The sequence below is a fragment of the Periplaneta americana genome, chromosome 15, assembly GCF_040183065.1.
Source record: "Periplaneta americana isolate PAMFEO1 chromosome 15, P.americana_PAMFEO1_priV1, whole genome shotgun sequence".
Classification (NCBI taxonomy): domain Eukaryota; kingdom Metazoa; phylum Arthropoda; class Insecta; order Blattodea; family Blattidae; genus Periplaneta; species Periplaneta americana.
The window spans coordinates 30,461,040-30,481,280 of NC_091131.1; the positions used below are offsets into that span (position 1 = coordinate 30,461,040).

Sequence of the window (20,241 nt, forward strand, 5' to 3'; positions counted from 1 at the left end):
GCATAAAGTTAATTATAAAACACTTGTAACAACAAATAACGCATTTTCTAATAATATACGGTACCGTACATGAATGTATTATTTTTTGGAACAATAAAATACAACTCTGTACAAGGAATTTAATTTGTAACTCGTAAACTATTATCCTTCTGGTTTTACGAAGTACATCTTCACTGACTTATATCATTTGAGCAGTAACTGCGCAAATTAAATCAGTCAATTTATGCAAGTTTTACACCTCTCTCAATACTGTCCGCGTAATTCCCGTCATTGTAGCACAGAATGAGCTAAAACATAGAGATACGTACTTCAGACTATTTCAAATCACCCTGAACAAGAAAGTATAAAATAAGACACAAAGTTCTACGCAGTCTCACCTTTGCAAGAGAGAAAGTTGGCTTCATTTCACGTGGAAAAATACAAAAACTCGGCATTCCACGAATTTCCCAGCACCGCATAAACAAACACAGGTTGTTTTCGTGTTGTCATCACTCTCCTTCCAGGGCTCTCGCCCTGCCAGCCCTCCCAGTACCTACACCTCTGACTTGTTGTTTTCTAATGCCAGGTGTTTGACAATAAAGTCATTTGATCTCTTGCACTCCAATATTTTTCAAAGATATTATCATGGTCAGCCACTGAAGCACAGATTTTGAGGTGTTCCGAATCCATTTCTTGGTTTGAGTTGCACAATGGGCAGTTAGGGGACTGATATATTCCAATTCTATGCAGGTGTTTGGCCAAACAATCATGGCCTGTTGCCAGTCTAAATGCAGCTACAGACGATTTTCGTGGTAAATCGGGAATTAACTGTGGATTATGATGCAGAGAGTTCCATTTTTTCCTTTGAGATTGTGTTATCAAATTGTTTGTTGAAGTCCAAGTATGTAGATTTAATATATATTTCCACAGAGTAATATGTAAGATTTAGTAACAGGTCTGTAAGTAGCAGTGCTGCCCTTCTTTGCTAAAGCATCCACATTCTCGTTTCCCAGGATTCCACAATGGGATGGTATCCATTGGAATAAAATTCGTTATTAAGTGATATTAATTGAGAGAGCATTTTAGTTATTTCTGCCGTTTGAGATGAAGATGTGTGTCTAGAGACTATTGATAGAATAGCTGCTTTGGAATCTGACAATATAACTGCATTCTTAAATTTATTGATGTGGCATAGAAGATTCCTGAGACTTTCACTTATTGCAATGATTTCTCCATCAAAACTTGTTGTTCCATATCCAAGAGATCTATAAAGTGAGAAGAGACAGCACGTAACACCTGCACCGGCACCTTGTTCTCTGGAGATCAAGGATCCGTCGGTGTATAAATGAAGCCAGTGACTTAAAAATTAATTCTGTGTAAATCTTCTCAAATTTCAATATTTATTATTGAATATGTAACTTCCATGATTACAATTAAAAATATACATAAAATCCAAAATAAACACAAGAATGAAATTAATTTATAAAGCAGTTGTGGCATAAGAGGCAGATAGGCCTACATGAAACACAAATAGGTACAACACAAACACTGAACATAATTTTAAAACAGCTATGTTTCACTGTTACATTAAATAATCCAAAGTGGTTCTTAATTAACCTCTTTGTCAGTAGCTTTAAGTTTACAAACTAATTATTTTGTGACCCAGCCATTGTTCTGCCAGCTGACAGCTTTTCACCATACAGGATTCGATCCCAGGAAAATCCTGAAATAACTGTAGTGGACAAAATGACTGTGCAGTAGAATTCTTCAGCACTTCGATTCATATTCTACCATTGCTGAACACTATCACAAGATCATCTCATCAGTCAGTCAACAGCTTCCCACCAAACAGGATTCGATCCTAGAAAAATCCTTAGACAATGGTGGACAAAATGGTTGTGTGGTAGATGTCTTCGAGTACTTCGATTTCCCCACCATTCTTATTCTACCATTGCTCCACTATCACAAGATTGTCTCATCGTTCATTTATAGCTTTATCAATTTTAAACGGCCTTTAAATAAAGAATATACAACAATAATTTATTTTGTGGTGCAAATCATAGATTAGAAGACATATTTGGCTAAGAAGGTAACTTCGTAACTTAAATATTCCCATATATACAATAACAACAATAAAAAATACTGACCATGTTGACAGTATTACAGCAAGGGTTTTTATTTATAATTTCCGTAGGAAATTGTAAAATCACTTGTCCTTTAACATGTGTAACATTCGTCTAACATAAAGAGTGATATCATTGAGTGCACAAAATGAAGTCACTTCGAAAATATAAAACTGTGGTTTTAATATTGTTATAACTTACTTCCAGCATTCATTCACACTCCTCGTGTTACATTTTCACTTAGTTATAAAATCTATAATTGGATCTTCAGCACCTCCAACACTGTTTCAAACAAAATCTGAAATACATTCTTTCATTCACTTATTTTATTTACACATTCAAACAATATATAATTCTCATCTCATTGTTGGTGAAATGTTAGAGCCCGTTCTTTATTTTAACAGCCAACCAAATATTCCCATCTTTATAATATCTACCATATAAACAGGGTCCAGACATAAAACATACTTTACTTTTATTTTTTATTTATATAACGTACTTTGACTTACACAGTCCCAGGATTGTGGTAGTATCTAAAATATTTCAGAACGTTCCCTAATCAAACATTCTAGAATACAGGCACATGACATTCTAGGACATTCTTGAATGTTCCACAGTCTTACAGTGTTCTAAAAGGGTATCTGTCGGATACAGGGGGGAGAGCCATTAATCCTTCTCATTGAAGGCTTTAAGGAACCAACCTGGACAAATACCCAATGTCCCATCCCTACCTTCCCGTGGTGCAGCTGTTAGTAAGCATAAGGCTGGCCGTCCACTGGAACCGAATTCGGCCGAATAACAACTCGGCCGTTTATGGTCGTACACGGCCAAATGATCCAACAACAAGAGAATGCATTGGCGTGCGTCCATTACACTCGCCCTATTCGGCCGTTTGCGGCCGAATGACGATTGGATCCAATTCAGATGGGATTTTCTGGTCTCATTCTGCCGAACAGAGCAACACGTGGTCACTGTTTCCATAAATTTCGCCATGAACGCCGAAAAATTAATTAGATCTTATATATATTTTTTTTTCATTACACAAGTGAACTAAAACTTTTAAGGCTTAACAAATTATTATTCATGTACTACTTACTTTAATATTACTGACAAACGTTTCTCAGATGGTACAACTTCTCTGAAATCTGACCATTTTGAGATTGATGGACGAATTACATTTAAAATATATTTAATGTATAAACATTCATCCGATAGTAATCGAAAAACTTAGCACTATCTTTTAGAAGTTTATTGTGTAGGTGTACATGATGAAACACCCATGGAGATAGTTACACAATGCAGAACTGCACGCTGTATTCCTTACCTGACATAATTAGGAACATTAAATCGAGACGTTTGAGATGGGCAGGGCATGTAGAACGTATGGGCGAATCCAGAAATGCATATAGAGTGTTAGTTGGGAGGCCGGAGGGAAAAAGACCTTTGGGGAGGCCGAGACGTAAATAGGAGAATAATACTAGTATTAAAGGATTTGAGGGAGATGGGATTTGATGATAGAGACTGGATTAATCTTGCACAAATTGGAATAGGGACCGATGGCGGGCTTTTGTGATAGCGACAATGAACCTGTGGGTTCCTTAAAAGCCATTTATATGTATGTATGTGTGTGTATATATATATATATATATATATATATATATATATATATATATATATACATATATATACCTACTTTTTAAGTTGGTTATTTAACGACGCTGTATCAACTACGAGGTTATTTAGCGTCGATGAGATTGGTGATAGCGAGATGATATTTGGCGAGATAAGCCGAGGATTCGCCATAGATTACCTGGCATTCAACTTACGGTTGGGGTAAACCTCGGAAAAAGCCCAAATGTAATCAGCCCAAGCGAGGATCGAACCAGCGCTCGAGCGCAACTTCAGACCAGCAGGCAAGCGCCTTAACCGACTGAGCCACACCGGTGGCTGTAAGTATGTATGCATGTAATGTATGTATGTATTAAGTATAAGCATGTATGTAATGTACAACATACAACTGGTAATTGATGGCCAAAGTGTCGGCTCCAGTGGACGATCGATCGGCTCTTCTGCCGGTTGTCCAGCATTCGGCCGTATACGGCCTAACAAATATTCGGCCATTCACGGTGCCAGTGGATGGCTAGGCTAATTTTACAAGCTGAACTAAAGGGAGGGGCTACTCATCAATTAGCACTGGTCAGCTTGATGAGTTAATGACTGAATTTGGTATAATTTTCCTCTATTCAATACCTAATTCCCTCTTTACTCTTTCCTATCCAGTCCTCTGACTGAACTCTTACTTTCTTCGACCCCGACAGCATTAGAGCATTCGAGGCCTAGGGGTTCATTTCACTTTCCTTCCTCCTCTTTCTACTTTTCTGTTCCTAGTCCTGACCTGCTATGGCACTAAAATCGTCCTCCAGTGGCTTAAGGAGGGAAAGCTGGTGATCAACAAATCTCCCAGCTAGATCCAATGGACCCGTCGACCAACAGCAGGTGTGGTCCTCCAGACATTCTGGGGGTTGTGTGTGAATGAAGTAGCCACCAAAACGTTAAAATATGGTGTTCACTTAAATCGGCTACAACTTGCTGTGCTTCAGTGGCTGACCATGATAATATCTTTGAAAAATATTGGAGTGCAAGAGGTCAAACGACTTTATTGTCAAACACCTGGCATTAGAAAACAATAAAATGACAACAGTGTTCTAGAACATTCAACAATCTTCCAGAGTTTTCCAGGCCCTTCAAGAACTTTCTATATGCATACAATATCGAAATATTTACACTTCGTCCCATAATGTTTGACAGGAGAAGTAAACATTGCTGGCAGAGGAGGAGAGATGAATAATTGAATCGATATCTGTTAAAACAATGTTAATAATGAAATTGAGACTTGTAGGAATTGTAATAAAAAAACTCTTGCTTAAAAACTCTTATTAAAGTATTTTAGTTCTCTGTAGATTCATTATGAACATGTAAGTCACTTAATTTTAACACAAAACGATAAGTTGAACAATAAATATTGCGAAATAACGACAAACTTGAACATCACAAAAACTGTGACTGACGTTTTAACAAATACCGATTCGATTGCTATTGAACCAATGGAAGAGGTTTCAGTCCATGATTATCTTGAAGTTGGACGCTGGAAAAATGCTACAGACTGCCCAACTTCAAGGCAAGCGTGGAATGAGACCTCTGCCATTGGTTGAACAGCAATTATACTTCTCCTCTGCTACCAATTTTACATCTCCTGTCAGACATTATGGAAAAAAGTATAGATAGAACCTTCGAGAATGTTACTGCACTACCATTCGCTAATCATGTCCGGAATATTCTATCTTACAGGATTATTCTATAGAATCTCAACACACTGTGCACTAGAAAATGTCACAGAATGAAGTCAGGTGTGATGCAAAAGAAACAAGAACAAAAAATACAAACATAGTGTTGCCACTTCAACTGTCAATTATTTTCTATTTCGTTTGGAAAAACAGACATTATTTTCCGTGTTATGTGTCCTGAGAGTGTTCCATTTCGTCCCTTATATATACAGGGTGTCTCAGGAGGAATATAAAATGCTTCAGAATAATGTAGTTTGGGTTAATCTACATCAGTAGTGTCAGAGTTGTAAGCTCCAAAACCAGTTGTGGAGCTAGAAAGTGGAGTCGGAGAGTGAACTTGCTAATGTCTGTGGAAGCACAGGAGCACGCAACGAGGCATAGTGGAGCGCTCCGCTCCGTTTAGGCTCTGTCTGACAACGCTGATCTACATCCATTCAACCTGATATACTTATGTCCAAGGTCTAACAGTTGGGAGAAATACTGGAACATTCTGCGGTTCCGTGTACTACACTACACGTTACTCCAGATCTTTCGCACACGGCAGCATCTGAGCTCCATAATGCATGTGCAACACACACAACTGATTACATGATCACTTGACATGTAATTCATGCATTCACATAATGATTACAAATATGTTTTTCGTTTATGGATTTTGTGAAGGCAATGCATTAGCTGCTGTTGAGGAATACAGACGACATTTTCCCAATCAAAGGGTTCAGCTAGCTGTGTGTTTTTTCGTGTTTAATGGATGTTATAAGAAAAAACTCGCAAGCTACCAAGTGTTTCCTAGAGGTCGGAAAGAGAACCAGTACTGGTATCTGATATGAATTTACAATTCATGGAATCCATAAGAAGGGCAACCTTAGTAATTTATCCTGTGTCATTATTTTGTTTTCATACTCAGACACAGAGCATACCTCCCTCCTTTGGTACCATTACTCAGCGTACAAACAAGCGGCAGCAGTGGTGGAGCAATGGCTGTCCACACCTTCCATTTTCAAAAAACAGAGATTTCTAGTGAAATGGGAGGAAGAGTTCTTCTATTGTAAAACAGATGACGAGAGTGATGCCCAATTTGTAATAAGCTGTTTAGTATATAGCTATTATGGATAACCTGAAAACTGAATTCAGTGCCAGATTCTGCGATTTCAGGGGCATGGAGAATGATCTTGCGGTATTTGTCAGCCTTTTTCTGTAGATGCAACCAGTGCAAGAATTAACTTCTGTAGATGTAACCAGTGCAAGAATTAACTTGAAATGTGAACTTATTGATCTACAAACAGACTTAGTGGTGAAAATCAACTGCAAAGATTTAGTGGGTGGGAATTTATTTGCACAATTATGTAAAGTGAAATATAAACGTCTCAGAGATTTTGTTGCCTCTCTTACAGCAATATATACTTACTTACAAATGGCTTTTAAGGAACCCGCAGGTTCACTGCAGCCCTCACATAAGCCCGCCATCGGTCCCTTCTTGTGCAAGATTAATCCACTCTCTATCATCATATCTCATCTCCCTTAAATCCATTTTAATATTATCCTCCCATCTACGTCTCGGGCTGGCCTTCTATGCCCAAGGTTGCGGGTTCGATCCCGGGCCAGGTCGATGGCATATAAGTGTGCTTAAATGCGACAGGCTCTTGTCAGTAGATTTACTGAACTCCTGCGGGACAAAATTCCAGCACATCTGGCGACGCTGATATAACCTCTGCAGTTGCGAGCGTTGTTAAATAAAACATAACATTTAACATCTACATCTCGGCCTCCCCAAAGGTCTTTCTCCCTCCGGTCTCCCAACTAACACTCTATATGCATTTCTGGATTCGCCCATACTTGCTACATGCCCTGCTCATCTCAAACATCTGGATTTAATATTCCTAATTATGTCAGGTGACGAATACAATGCACTATATAGCTCCACATATGTTTGTGAACAATTCTTTTGTAGAATGAACACTGCTAAATCAAAAGCAAGATTCTCTCTTTCAGATAATAATCTTTCGGCACAGTTGTGTATAGCTGTTACAGATATTACTCCACATTTTGAATGTATAGCCAAAGGTTCAGATCAGGACGACTAGTTTTCCTACTTCTGTTTTGTATTATTTTTGTTTGTGCAAGGGGAAATTAAAATACCAATTCAACAAACCATAGTAAACTTCTGATTGTATTTAATAAAAAACAGTTCGCTAGTGTGCAACGTTATATTGCCTATATTGATTTACTTCGAATGAATTGCATTTGTTTTTCTATGCCTTACACGTTTGCTTTAATTTTGTTCACCAGTGTAGTAGAGCTGGAAATTAACATTCTACTCCCTCAAGTGTTCACTATAATACTAACCCGTCACTGCAAACAAGAAATAGACTGGACTTCACCCCCCCCTTTCAGTTTTACAGTTAATGATCTGAATATTATCCAGATTGCATTCACTATGGATTCAGAGCAAATCGTTTTCTGCCACCCCTGGTGTAGTGAATGTAATCAGGCTCAGGCTAAACACTTTGAACACCTTCTGTAAACTGTCCGTAAGGATACTTCAAGAAAAATGGATAATTAATTTCACAATTGTAAATGTCATTAAAACATGTCTTTTCTTCCATGTCATATAGCTGCTAAATGACACGTCAGAGAACATGGGTTGTTTCACGAAATTGCGATATCTTACCTCAAAGTTTGTCATACTGTTTGACTCTCCCCACACAATACAGGTACCAGTAATAGTTACCTATACAAGTTTGTATTGTATCACAAAACTGTAGGAAAAATACTGTAAGTGATAGTAAGTTTTTTAATCATAAATAGACATGGTGGAATGCTAAAAAGTCTATTTCTGACCATATTCACCGTGAAAGTAACAAAAGTTTTTCTTATTTTTCGCAAGACATAGGTGAAGGACATCCTTCCCTTTCTTCTCAATCAGTGGTTGAATTATGATTATGATGGGAAAGAAGGTGATGGTTAACAAACTTGATCATATTTTTAACAATCCGAAATAGGCCTAGTTGAATTTCTATGTTACAGTTTACCAAGTTTGCACCTTATTTACCGTATATACTTGAATAATCCACGCATATTTTTTGCAAAAATTGGGGTGCGGGTATTATTTGCAGCAAGGTTGCTACCCTGACCTTGAAGCGATAGCGTGTGTAGCTTTAAGAAGGGTGGGATTACCAATTCATTGGATGGAACAGAAGACTATATGCTGTGACAAGATGGTGACAATGACAATTATTCTGATCTCAACAGCTCTTTTGCCAGCGACAATGAAAGTGATGATGAGTGTGGTAAGTTACTTTTTTATTAATATTTTGCTGTTCTTACTCACGCAAGACGCAAAATTAAAATTCTTTTTCTTTTATTGCAGGTGCTGGATTGTGTTGCAACATGACCAATATAATAAATACAGCAAGTAACAATATTTCTTTGTAATAAAAGTAGGGGGGAGGGCGGGGAGCACAAAAATATTTTTTTCAAGATTTCTTTCCATAAAATTAGGATGAGGATTATTGGAAGGCGGGGATCATTCAGTATGCAGTATTTTTTTCGCTGGTTATTTAATGACGCTGTATCAACTATTCGATTATTTAGTCAGTGGGATTGGAGACAGAAAAATAGTATTTTGCCGACGATTCACCATAGATTACCTGATATCATCTTACAGGTTGGGGAAAACCTCGGAAAAAACCCAGGTAGTCATCCCAAGCAGGAATCGAGCACAACTCTGGTTCGGTAGGCAAGTGCCTTAACCAACTGAGCTACGCAGGTGGCTTACCTTACTTATTACTTTGAGGAGGAGAGCAGACACTATTGATTATCGAATATTAAGTATAAAATATGCAATTTTTCTATGAACATATGAGTATCAAGGTAGGTTTGATATCAAAATACCATTTCATTGTAATTTAAAACTCAGAATTTTATGCCGATTTGTATACCACATACTCTATACAAGGGCCTCAAACAGACACAATGAGATGAGAAGAAAATCATGGCACAAAGGAGGAGAACACAAGCACTAACAAACCTAGTTCAATGTAGGGGATGTATAGTTAGTGTACTGTATACCCTTTGCAAGCTCCATTGGAAACGAGGCTTCTCCTGTATGACTCCTCATGTGTTTGGTGAGGCTATTCCTCTGTCCAAAACTCATTCTGCAGACCGTACAATGAAAAGGCTTCTCCCCCGTGTGTGAGCGCATGTGTTTCGTGAGGTCGTAACTCTGGACAAACCTCCAACCACATTCGGTACAAAGATACGGTTTTTCACCCATATGCGCCCTCATGTGATTCGTCAGCGTACTACGACGTCCAAAATTATTACCACACACAGCACAATGAAACGGTTTTTCACCTGTGTGCGACCTCATGTGTTTAGTTAACGTATCACTCCTACCAAAACTCTCACCACATATAGGACAGAGAAATGGTTTTTCACCCGTATGAGTAAACATATGTACTGTAAGTTGCCTTCTTCTTGCGAATTTCTTACCACATTCGGTGCAATCGTATGGTTTTTCACCGGAATGGGTTGTCATATGCAATACAAGTTGGTGCTTCTGTGAAAATAATTTCCCACATTCAGGACACACGATGTTTTTCTTGTACACTTTAGTTTTCGCACTTGTTGCAACCTTCACTGCATTCGTGGTTTTTTCTATCTTAACAGCATTAACAGCTGACGGCACACTGGCACAGAAGTTGGGGTTGCTGTTCTTGGACTGCACTGCTGAAGAACATTCTTGGCTTAGCTCACTCTTAACGACTATGTCCGTCTTCTTGTCATTTGTTTTGGTTACAGGGTTTAGAAAGTTCTTGGATTTAGGACTCATCTTCGTTACAGAAGGCCCGGGTTGCTCAGTTGATGTTTCTACTTTAACTTTATCACTGTTTTGTTGCACTGGTGGCCAATCTTCTTGTTCTGAAACATCATCAGCTTCTCCATGTAACCTGTTGAAAGACAAAGGACAACTATTAATATTCGAATCTGATACATTTGCACAGAAAACTTCATTGAGATTAACACGAAACTACAAACCATACATGCAACTTATTTTCATACTTAAGCATATTACTAATTATAGACATACAGTAAAACCCCTTTAAGCCGACTACTGAAATTTTTTTCATAAAAATGGTCATCTGGAAGGGTTAAAAATAAAATGCTGTACAATTAAATAAATATGACGGTCTCAAATATGTGGGCTGTGGGCCACATCAATTCAATAATAGTACATTATGCAACGAGCCTATAATGGTAGTAATTAAGATGCGAGTATGTTTGTTTATGAAACGAGCGCAAGCAAGTTTCATAATTTTCATACGAGCATCTTAATTATCATTATAGGCAAGTTTCATACGACTTTTTATGCTCGACCATATTTCTAACTTGAAATTATTCATAAGTATTAATGTTATGGTTATGTAGTGAGGAGCGGAACTGACCTAAATTGTGAGATGTGCACAGACGCGAAAGTATTGATTTTTTCCGAGGAACGAATGTCATTGACCTTGATATAATCTAGAGAATAACATGAACATTAGTCTTGATATAACCTGGAAACTGATTTAGAATTGAAAAACGAGATAACAAATTGAATTTATTTGAATATTATTTACAATTAACGCTAATTATTATAGTAACAGAACATAACTTTCTGCGACAGTATTGGATTTCCAGCCTCCATGACGTTTCGCTAATTGTCTTTAGAGTGCATATCCGAGAATAATCGATACTTGTGCTTTTATAATGGTACAATGGTGATTTCTCATTGGCTGAACAACTGAACTATAATGAATAGGTGTAATTTAATGAGGTGCATTAAAGGGCTACTACCAGGTGTTTAATTACTACATTTCGGCATGGTCGAGCATAAAAAACATTATACTGTACCCTATATAAAAATGAACAATAATATATTGTGTTTCATTAAATCCTATTAAAATACTGTAGTTAGTGTTTTTAAAGCACCTTGGGCGATTTGCTGTGTGAATAGTGAATAACTATCGGTTCTTCTTTTTCAGCACATAGATTTGCACAAAGACCGATTGTCAATCTTTGTTTAGCCATTTACTCTGAATGTTTTATTGGGAATAGCTTTGAAAAAGAGTCCTGTGTCGTCTATATTGAAAATGTCAAGATCACAATGGCCACTAGTAATCTGCGGAGCTCTTAATTTCTCTTGGCAACAGAATCTTTGTTCACTTCAGCACTTTATCTGCAAACCACCCGAAAAACAATGTAATGCACACAAAATCTGTCCAGCCATTGGTTACTGTCATTGAAATTATCGATGCCGAGAAAAGAACAAATTTCCACGCTCTTTCTTGGAGAACTAGTCAGCTTATTGGTAGCCCTTCAGCACGTGCTCGATTGAACCATTAAAAAACTACGTTATAAACATTTTGGAATGGCTGCCACTGTCTTTTCTTGATGTCTTTATTCGCATTTTCTTCCCATTCCTTTGTGTATCGATCGCGATTAGCAAGAACGGTCTGAATTGGGCTTTTGCCACAATTAAATAGACTCGCTAATTGCTGCTGGGATTTTTCTTTATCACTTTCCGTTATAACAGAAATACGTCTTATAATGAATGAACATAGTTTTCTTTCATGTGAATTCGCCATAATGACTCGAATAGCCATGAGTTACTCCTCGGGAAAAATCACAACTGAAGTGGTGTGCTGCCTTGCAGTTATGTAGGCCTAATTGTTTCTTCTGTACCAGCCTCGAATTGTTATTTTACTAACCAAAATCGTGGTCGTCGATCAGGGAAAGGGGGTGGTCGTCTGAAAGAGGGTAAAAATGCATTGGTCTTAAGGGGATATAAATATTCGTTCCTGAAAAAAAAAAAAATGGTCTTTATGAGGAGTGATTGGCTTAAAGGTGTGGTCATCTGGAGAGGTTTTACTGCACTAAAGTAATATTTACTTGGCAGTGTATCTTTTATCAGCTGTCAGATTTGAGATGCAAGAATCACAGGTCATACACAGGAATTCAGTATAAGTCGATTATACTAATTAAATGTACTAATTAATAAATATTCCTTTTTGTTAAATAAAAGATATGGGGTCACAAATTCCTTTACATCAACAGGTCTTGCGACTTCCTTGAAAACAACCATTGTAGAAAGAAAATATTTTTGTTCATATAGAACTTAAGAGGGAACTTCAAAAAGTAAGGTAACAAGAGCTCTCATGGATAAATTTTATTTCACAGGCAGATATACTGATACACAGTAATAGGGCATTTGTACGCATTACTTTTCAACATAGTCACCATGCTTGTCCAAACACTTGTTCCAACAATAGACCAAAGCATCGATGTCAGCATAAAAGAAATCTGCGCCAAGTCCCTGAAGCCACATCACGACAGCTTACTGAATGGCCATATTGGTGTTGAATCTCTTACCACTTAGGTACTTCTTCAACAGTCCGAAGAGATCGAAATCATTGGGTGCCAGGTCGGAGCTGTAGGGAGAACGGTCCAGTACCTCTCACCAAAAGTGCCATAATTCACACGACCACCTCTGTGGTTTAGGGGTCAGCATGCTGGTCTCTTACGCAGAGAGCCCAGGTTCGATTCCCGGTCAGGTTGAATTTCCTGGTTGAGGTTTTTCAGGGTTTTTTCCTCAACCCTAAGGCAAATGCAGGGAAGTTCGGGCCACAACATCCCTGAATATCACCGGCCTCGTTCATCACCGAAATCATATTCATAACAAATCAGTAATACATATTGTAACTTTATTACAAAACAAGAATGTAATTTTATTCTCACACTTTCTACAATTTAATTCTGCTCCCGTCAACAATGGGATCTGCACTCAACACAGTACTCGTTATTGCACTCCACAGACGACAATGACAATATACTTGGATTATTGAGAACAACAATGAACTGTTAATTTTAACTAATGTTAACACTATTTACAACACAGAACTGTCAGTTCTCAGTTCACAGTTTGCTTGCCTAGCTCAGTCACTCGAGTTCACAGTATCTCGAACCCCAGACCTTCAGAGACAGTCCATTGAACTTCGAACTCAGGTCCCCCAACTGCAGTCCACTGCACTCAAACTCAGGAATTCCGGCTCACACAGCTGCGGACACACTCAAGTCGAACTCCGGTCTCGAAGCTGGCTTCACTGCTATACAAGGCTGGCTTGCTGTCCAATGATTACAACAACAACTAACTGCTCAAGTTCACTCGCGTGTCGTATTTTATAACAAACCATAGTTTCTGGAGAGTATGATGCTAGAAATTTCCATGATGCCTATCCAGAGTTCTCTGGATTTCTCCCCTCAGTCACCAGCTGCTTTACTTCCTCCTCACCCTTCGTCACGTCCGCGCCTCCACCTCGCGCCCCCCTCTTACGTCTGTCCCCTCCAGACCCGAGCGGCTGCAGCCTTCTTCGTCGCGTTTTCTCGTCGCCCCGCCCTCTGCGGAACGCGTGATCGAGCCTCGACGTGGCTGTCACAATATACAGTCGCCATCTAGTTCACAACGATAGAACCAGTCTCAACAATAGTACACAGGCCTTCGGATTTCAACCAAAGATTAACTCACGACATGACCAAAGATGTAAAAGCAAGTATAAATAACAACAACAAGAAAAAAAAAAATCACACCTGTTGTTGGCTGCGTGTGGTATGGTGTTGTCGTGCAACAACATGACACCTGTTGAGAGATAAATCCAGGTTGTTGTCTGCGAATTGTCTCCCACAAACGACTCAGTGTGTGACAATAACTGGCAACATTCACTGTCGCTCAATCATAAGCACGCTATTGTGGTCCCGAAAGACTGTCGCTATAACTTTTTTCGCAAGTGGATTGCTCAGAATTTCTTGCAAGGTGGTGATGATGTGTATTTCAAAGACATGAACGCTTGCACCCAATGATTTCCATCTCTTCGAACTGTTGAAAAAGCACGTGGGTGGTAAGTGATTCAACACCAATATTGCCATTCTGCAAGCAGTCATGACATAGCATCAGGGACTTGATATAGTTTTCTTCTATGCTGGCATCGATGGCTTGGTCTACCGTTGGAACTAGTGTTTGGACAAGCATGGTGACTATGTTGAAAAGTAATGAGAACCAGTGCCCTACTACTGTATATAAGTATATCTGCCTATGAAATAAAGTTTGTCCATGAGAGCTCACGTTACCTTACTTTTTCAATCACTCACATATAAAGACTGAATGAAAATTGTCTTATTTCTCTGTCATTACATCACCAAAAGATCAAATTAAAATCAAGCTGGTTTAAGCAGGCTATATAATTTTTGTGAAAAGTATGTTGTGTGGAGTAATGTTACCAACATTACCGAAAAGGTGTTAAATGGATGAATGAAAAAGTTTCAGATAGTGCTAATCAGAAAATATAGTCTAAACGTTAAGTTTTTAAATAAAATTGTAGTTCATCATATTCTAAAACAGACATAAAAATTATAGCATGAGTTCTGAAATATTACACTTGCAGAAAATTATCTTTAAATTGAAGCACTGAGAATGAGATAGTCCTAAGCGACACTTTTAGCAAAAATATTTTGTGAGAGTTCATTTCTTATACATATGGAGAAGCTACTAGTAAAATATTACAAAATTTACTCTACAAATAACATAAGTATAGACCTACACTGAAGAAAAGGCAAATGCCGGGTAATATTTTGGCGAATCCTCGGACCTCATTTCATCTCACTACATCTCGCCAAAATGTAAAAAAAAATTGTACAACATTGTACAAATTGTAGAAAATTACTAAATTGTAAAACTATAAAAATTTGTAAAAATTGTAATTGTAATATTGTAAAATGTTGACATGTTCCACATCTTAAAGCTTCATTGCTCATGTAAGATCTATGGAATAAAATAAATGAATGAATGAATGAAATTATCATACTGGGCTCTAAACATTTAATATGCTTTTCTGTGAAAATAATTTTCTCCTTATGGCTTAGGATTACATTATTAGCAATGTTTCAATCAAAACAAAAACTGCAAAAACTAATATTGTTCCTCCAAAAGTGCTAGACTTTCCACTAGACTCTAAAACCAAAATTTTGGCACCAGTAATGTTCTGAAAGCTCTAATCTAGTAACAAAAGCAATAATTTAGGATTTTAAAATAAAAGAAAAAAAAAAGCTTTCAAATCACCAAAGGAGCTAATTTTCCATTTGTAGCGTCATTCAACTAGGCCATTCGTAAAACAGTAAAATTACTAATTGAAGGATCTTGGGATAGGAATGTTATGCCTCATTTCTTGTAACCAAGAATAATAAATGAAATATATATATATATATATTTTTTTTTTTTTGATGTACCGAAGTACATATGATATTTCCATGCAGATATTCTGCGTCATCATATGATGAAAGAGTGATGGAAGAGAAAAATTCTCTCCGGCATCGGGATTTGAACCCGGGTTTTCAGCTCTACGTGCTGATGCTTTATCCACTAAAACACGCCGGATACAATCGTCTCAGATTAAGCTCCATCTCTTGGGTTCCCTTGGGAACACAATGGCGTAAATATAAGATCAAAAAACATTGAACATATAACAGATATAAAATAATGAATAGTAAATAAGGTAACAATTATGGCAAAAAAATATCAAGTGGAGAAGAAAGAGTATGTTAATCTGAGACGATTCTAACCGGCGTCGGGGTTGTATCCGGCGTGGCTTAGTGGATAAAGCATCAGCACGTAGAGCTGAAAACCTGGGTTCAAATCCCGGCGCCGGAGAGAATTTTTCTCCATTCCATCACTCTTTCATCATATGATGACGCAGAATATCTGCATGGAAATATCATACGTACTTCGGTACATCAAAAATATATATGATATGCGTAATAAATCACTTTGTGATTTAAGACGGCGCCCATGCCGTCGGATCCCGGCCAACCAGTCACTCATCCGAGTGCACCTCAACACATGTATGGACTTCGGTCCTGCGTTCATAGACATCTATGACGTAGTGGAGAGGGCGGCCACTAGAGGGAACCCAAGAGATGGAGCTTAATCTGAGACGATTCTAACCGGCGTCGGGGTTGTATCCGGCGTGGCTTAGTAGATAAAGCATCAGCACGTAGAGCTGAAAACCCGGGTTCAAATCCCGGCGCCGGAGAGAATTTTTCTCCGTTCCATCACTCTTTCATCATAAAATGAAATATAGTATTTTGAAACAAAAAGGGTATAAAACTCCAGGTGGCACAAAGAGGTGGCTGTACAGCTTGTAAATGACAAATTGCTGCCATCTTTAAATAATAATTTAATAATAATGGCCTAACCTACAACTAATAAATCAGTATAACCAAAAAAAAAAAAAAAAAGAACTCTTTACAGATAATAAGAGTTACAATTATTCAATAACATTATTAAGTACAAAATTATAAATATTTCTGTTAAGCACGTGATAAAAAAAATGCAACACAATGGCGTAAATATAAGATCAAAAACATTGAACATATAACAGATATAAAATAATGAATAGTAAATAAGGTAACAATTATGGTAAAAAAATATCAAGTGGAGAAGAAAGAGTATGTTAAGTAAAAAGAAAATTAATTTTGAATTGAGAAACCAACAAGACGAAACAAGGATATCATTGCTTACATATTAATGTAGTTTCAGTATGAAACCACAAAGAATCTTGCACTGTTCCATTTTATATGCATCATTCATTCATGACTGTATGAAACAGCACAACAGAGAGATGAGCTAAAAAAACATAACCCAAAAAGGAAAAGAAAAAATTGAATGTCAAAATAAAAGAGATTTATGTTTTGACAGTCAAAGAAGCTGTAAAAATCTTGCTAATTCCCCCTTCTCCTAAATCAGGTAGATACTAGTACTTAATGGATCATATGAAAGGTGTTCAACAGTGTAAAGTTCTTACACTTGTCAATACAAGTATGATGTAATGACAAAGTCTATAAAGAGCACTTTGTCACATGAGATTCTGAAGATTAAAAGCACTACTAAAAATACCTATCATCTTGACTGTCTTCTATATCTGTGTCAGGCTCTTCGATTGAGACTTCTACTACTTCATCTTTCACAGTTGCAAGCTTCCAGCAGTCTTCTGTGGTATCAGTTCGGAAGACAGAATGGAGGATCTCATCTGTATTTTCCTAATCAGAATAAGAAATATTTATACTTACTGATCAGCAATTTGATATTCATAATGCTCTATTCAATAGGCTTATATACGTTCAAGAAGACAAGCTTTTAGGCGACAAGTTAATTAAATTTATGCCCATGTTCAATTACCATTATTCTGTTTTGCACTTCATGCAAGTCTCAATATAACTCGCCCATTGAATTAATAATATTATACAATACTATAATGGTAGCATACAATCATTCACAATCTATACATAATTATTTGATGTCAACATTAATCAAATTGTAGTCCAATTTAGGCTCTGTAATGAAAGTAATTTTACAAGACGAGAAAACACTTTTTGGTAGGGTGACCAACTCTTGGTCACAAAAAACAGGAGACTTCGGCAATAACAAATTTTGGAGCAATTTTTTGGAGTAGGTCTATGAAGTCAGGATTCAATGAGGGAACGGTTTATGTTTACAATATAAAACTGTCAATTTAATTATAACATTAATATGATTTAGGTTACAATATAGAGTAGTCTACAATAATATTTAAAAATATACATGTTTCTTAGTTTTAACTTATTTGTATTTGTCAACAAGATTCTGCAGAACATTTATTTTTTTGTTACTATACAAACTGAAAAAAAAAAAATTTTAATCTTTCCGCGATCGTGTTTTTGTTGTGTATTTATAGCTATTGTTGTTAGTCTTGAAAGTTAGAATTCCCACACAGTAATTTGTGGCTAGGGAAACCATTCTTCAAAACATAAAACTGTACTGAAAGAGACTCATTACAGTGCACTTCCTGCTATTTAGTTACCATTACAGTAGAATGTATTGCGAAGGCTTTGGAATAATATTGATTTAAATTTTCAATGCAAAAAATATTGTAGGTAGGCTATATTTGCAATTTTAGAAATATGATGATGCAAAAAATGTTGTACAAACACGTTTGTGAAGTGCATTAAAAAATCTCGCTTTGCTCGTTTTTCAAACTTTTGCTCGATTTTGTAAGAAGCACTTCCCAACCAAGGTTATAGGCCTACAGCAACTTCAAACCACATTACATTTAATGAACTGTTTTAAATAACCACAAGCAGGCTTTATAACACATGAATCTCTATATATCCATAATCGTGAGAAATGGGCATCTAATTTCATCTAATTGAAAATGAACCCTTCTTGAAGCAAATTAGACCTAGTGAAAATCAACATTACCAAATTCCTTGCTGCTACCTGAAGACTGTGTGTGCTCAAATACTGTCGCAATGCAGAATCGGTTGTTTCACATTGCACTTTGAATTTGTATGATGTGTTTACCAGTCGTACACATGGTTCACAGATTTGGGCTGGCAACCCATCACCAACATAAAGCTGAAAATAAACATAACCTGAAATAAGGAATCACCAAATTCTGAATACTGTGCTGTCACTATTCAGTTGAACAGTGGCCATCAAATATTACGAATGCCACGGTTAAACACATAACACTGTACCTTTATAATTGGTACAAAATTCATTATTTTATCTGGCAGTGACAAAGTTTGGCCTCGGTTGTCATTATTAAAAAGAGGGACTAATACTTCTTTCCGTGCCATACATAATCGACATATGTTGTTCATGTACACGGCCATTTTTCTAAATTACTTTTTATCATACACATAAACATTCCACCATAACCAACGAAGTATTTTATACGCAGATAACTAAACACACAACCAGAGAAACATACATTCTACGATTATCACTACACTGAAGCTACAAAAACGCCATCTTACCACGAACCACGGCCCTATTGAGTCCGTTATCAGAATTTCCGAGAAGAAAATGTGTTATCAACGTAGGAAGTTATCATGTGAATTTTATTATTTCTATTAGGCCTACTATGAGAGTATAAAGAATAGACAAATAAATAGAGCTAAAAAGTGTATTTGCTATGAGATTATGGATACAGCGTAGACAAGTAAATAGGGCGCATGGTCCTTAGCTCTATATTTCTAAAAGTTATATTTTTTAATAACCTGTCAGCAAAATTACAATTAATTCAACAATGTGAACAATAAGTCCGTAATAATGATGAAAGAATCTCAAGTGTTACAAAATTTAGCCCGGTAAAGCTAATGACCGTGTTTATTCATGTTCTTTAGCTATGGTACCTATCAACTGCATCAATTACAACAATGTCAAGGATTGACAGTTCGGCGACTATTAGAATTTATTAATTAAGTGGCTGTAATGTTAACATTTGTTATCAGTAATGAATAACACACACGAACTGTATAATTAGGTTTATATGTGCAGTTTCATAGCCCAGTTCACATTAACACTGTACAAAGAGGCTTCATATATACCTTTTCTCTTTTATATGCTCCAGATGGACCCCAACATCGGATACCCTACAATCAGTTGTACCGGTACTACCAAAATGATGGCGGCCGGGTGACGAACATAAACGTAGACTCAGAATAAATAATATTGTATCCGAATGATAAATACCGGTATCAAAAGTAAAAAAAAAGAATACAATCACGGAAAATATTTACTATACACGCTTCCGTTTTCCATCACAAAGGAAATCTTTCAAAGTTTCGTCGAAACGCCGCTCATGCGCATGCGCCAGCTGGTGACCCCAGCGAAATCGGTAACTATGTCGACACCAGTGGAGAAGGTTGCGTGCAAGTCCTGA

At 37.1% G+C, this 20,241-nt stretch overlaps 1 protein-coding gene across 1 annotated transcript; it reads right to left on the minus strand.

Moving 5' to 3' along the window:
* Positions 1-1,360: 1,360 nt before the first annotated feature.
* LOC138714754 (zinc finger protein 577-like) lies at positions 1,361-19,347 on the minus strand. The gene is made up of 4 exons (XM_069846862.1): positions 19,052-19,347; positions 18,774-18,929; positions 17,433-17,575; positions 1,361-10,398 (listed from the first exon to the last, which is right to left on the minus strand). The coding sequence occupies exons 1-4, from the start codon at positions 19,187-19,189 to the stop codon at positions 9,477-9,479; spliced, it is 1,359 nt and encodes a 452-aa protein (XP_069702963.1). The 5' UTR covers positions 19,190-19,347; the 3' UTR covers positions 1,361-9,476.
* Positions 19,348-20,241: the final 894 nt, after the last annotated feature.

What these genes read in the sequence shown, in the direction of transcription:
- LOC138714754 (XM_069846862.1), bottom strand. Translation starts at nt 19,189, where the DNA reads ATGGCCGTGTACATGAACAACATATGTCGATTATGTATGGCACGGAAA. An exon ending in AGGTAGCAGCAAGGAATTTG is followed by an intron (nt 17,576 to 18,773) that starts GTAATGTTGATT and finishes TATTCTGATTAG; the next exon opens with GAAAATACAGATGAGATCCT. An exon ending in GAAGACAGTCAAGATGATAG is followed by an intron (nt 10,399 to 17,432) that starts GTATTTTTAGTA and finishes GTCTTTCAACAG; the next exon opens with GTTACATGGAGAAGCTGATG.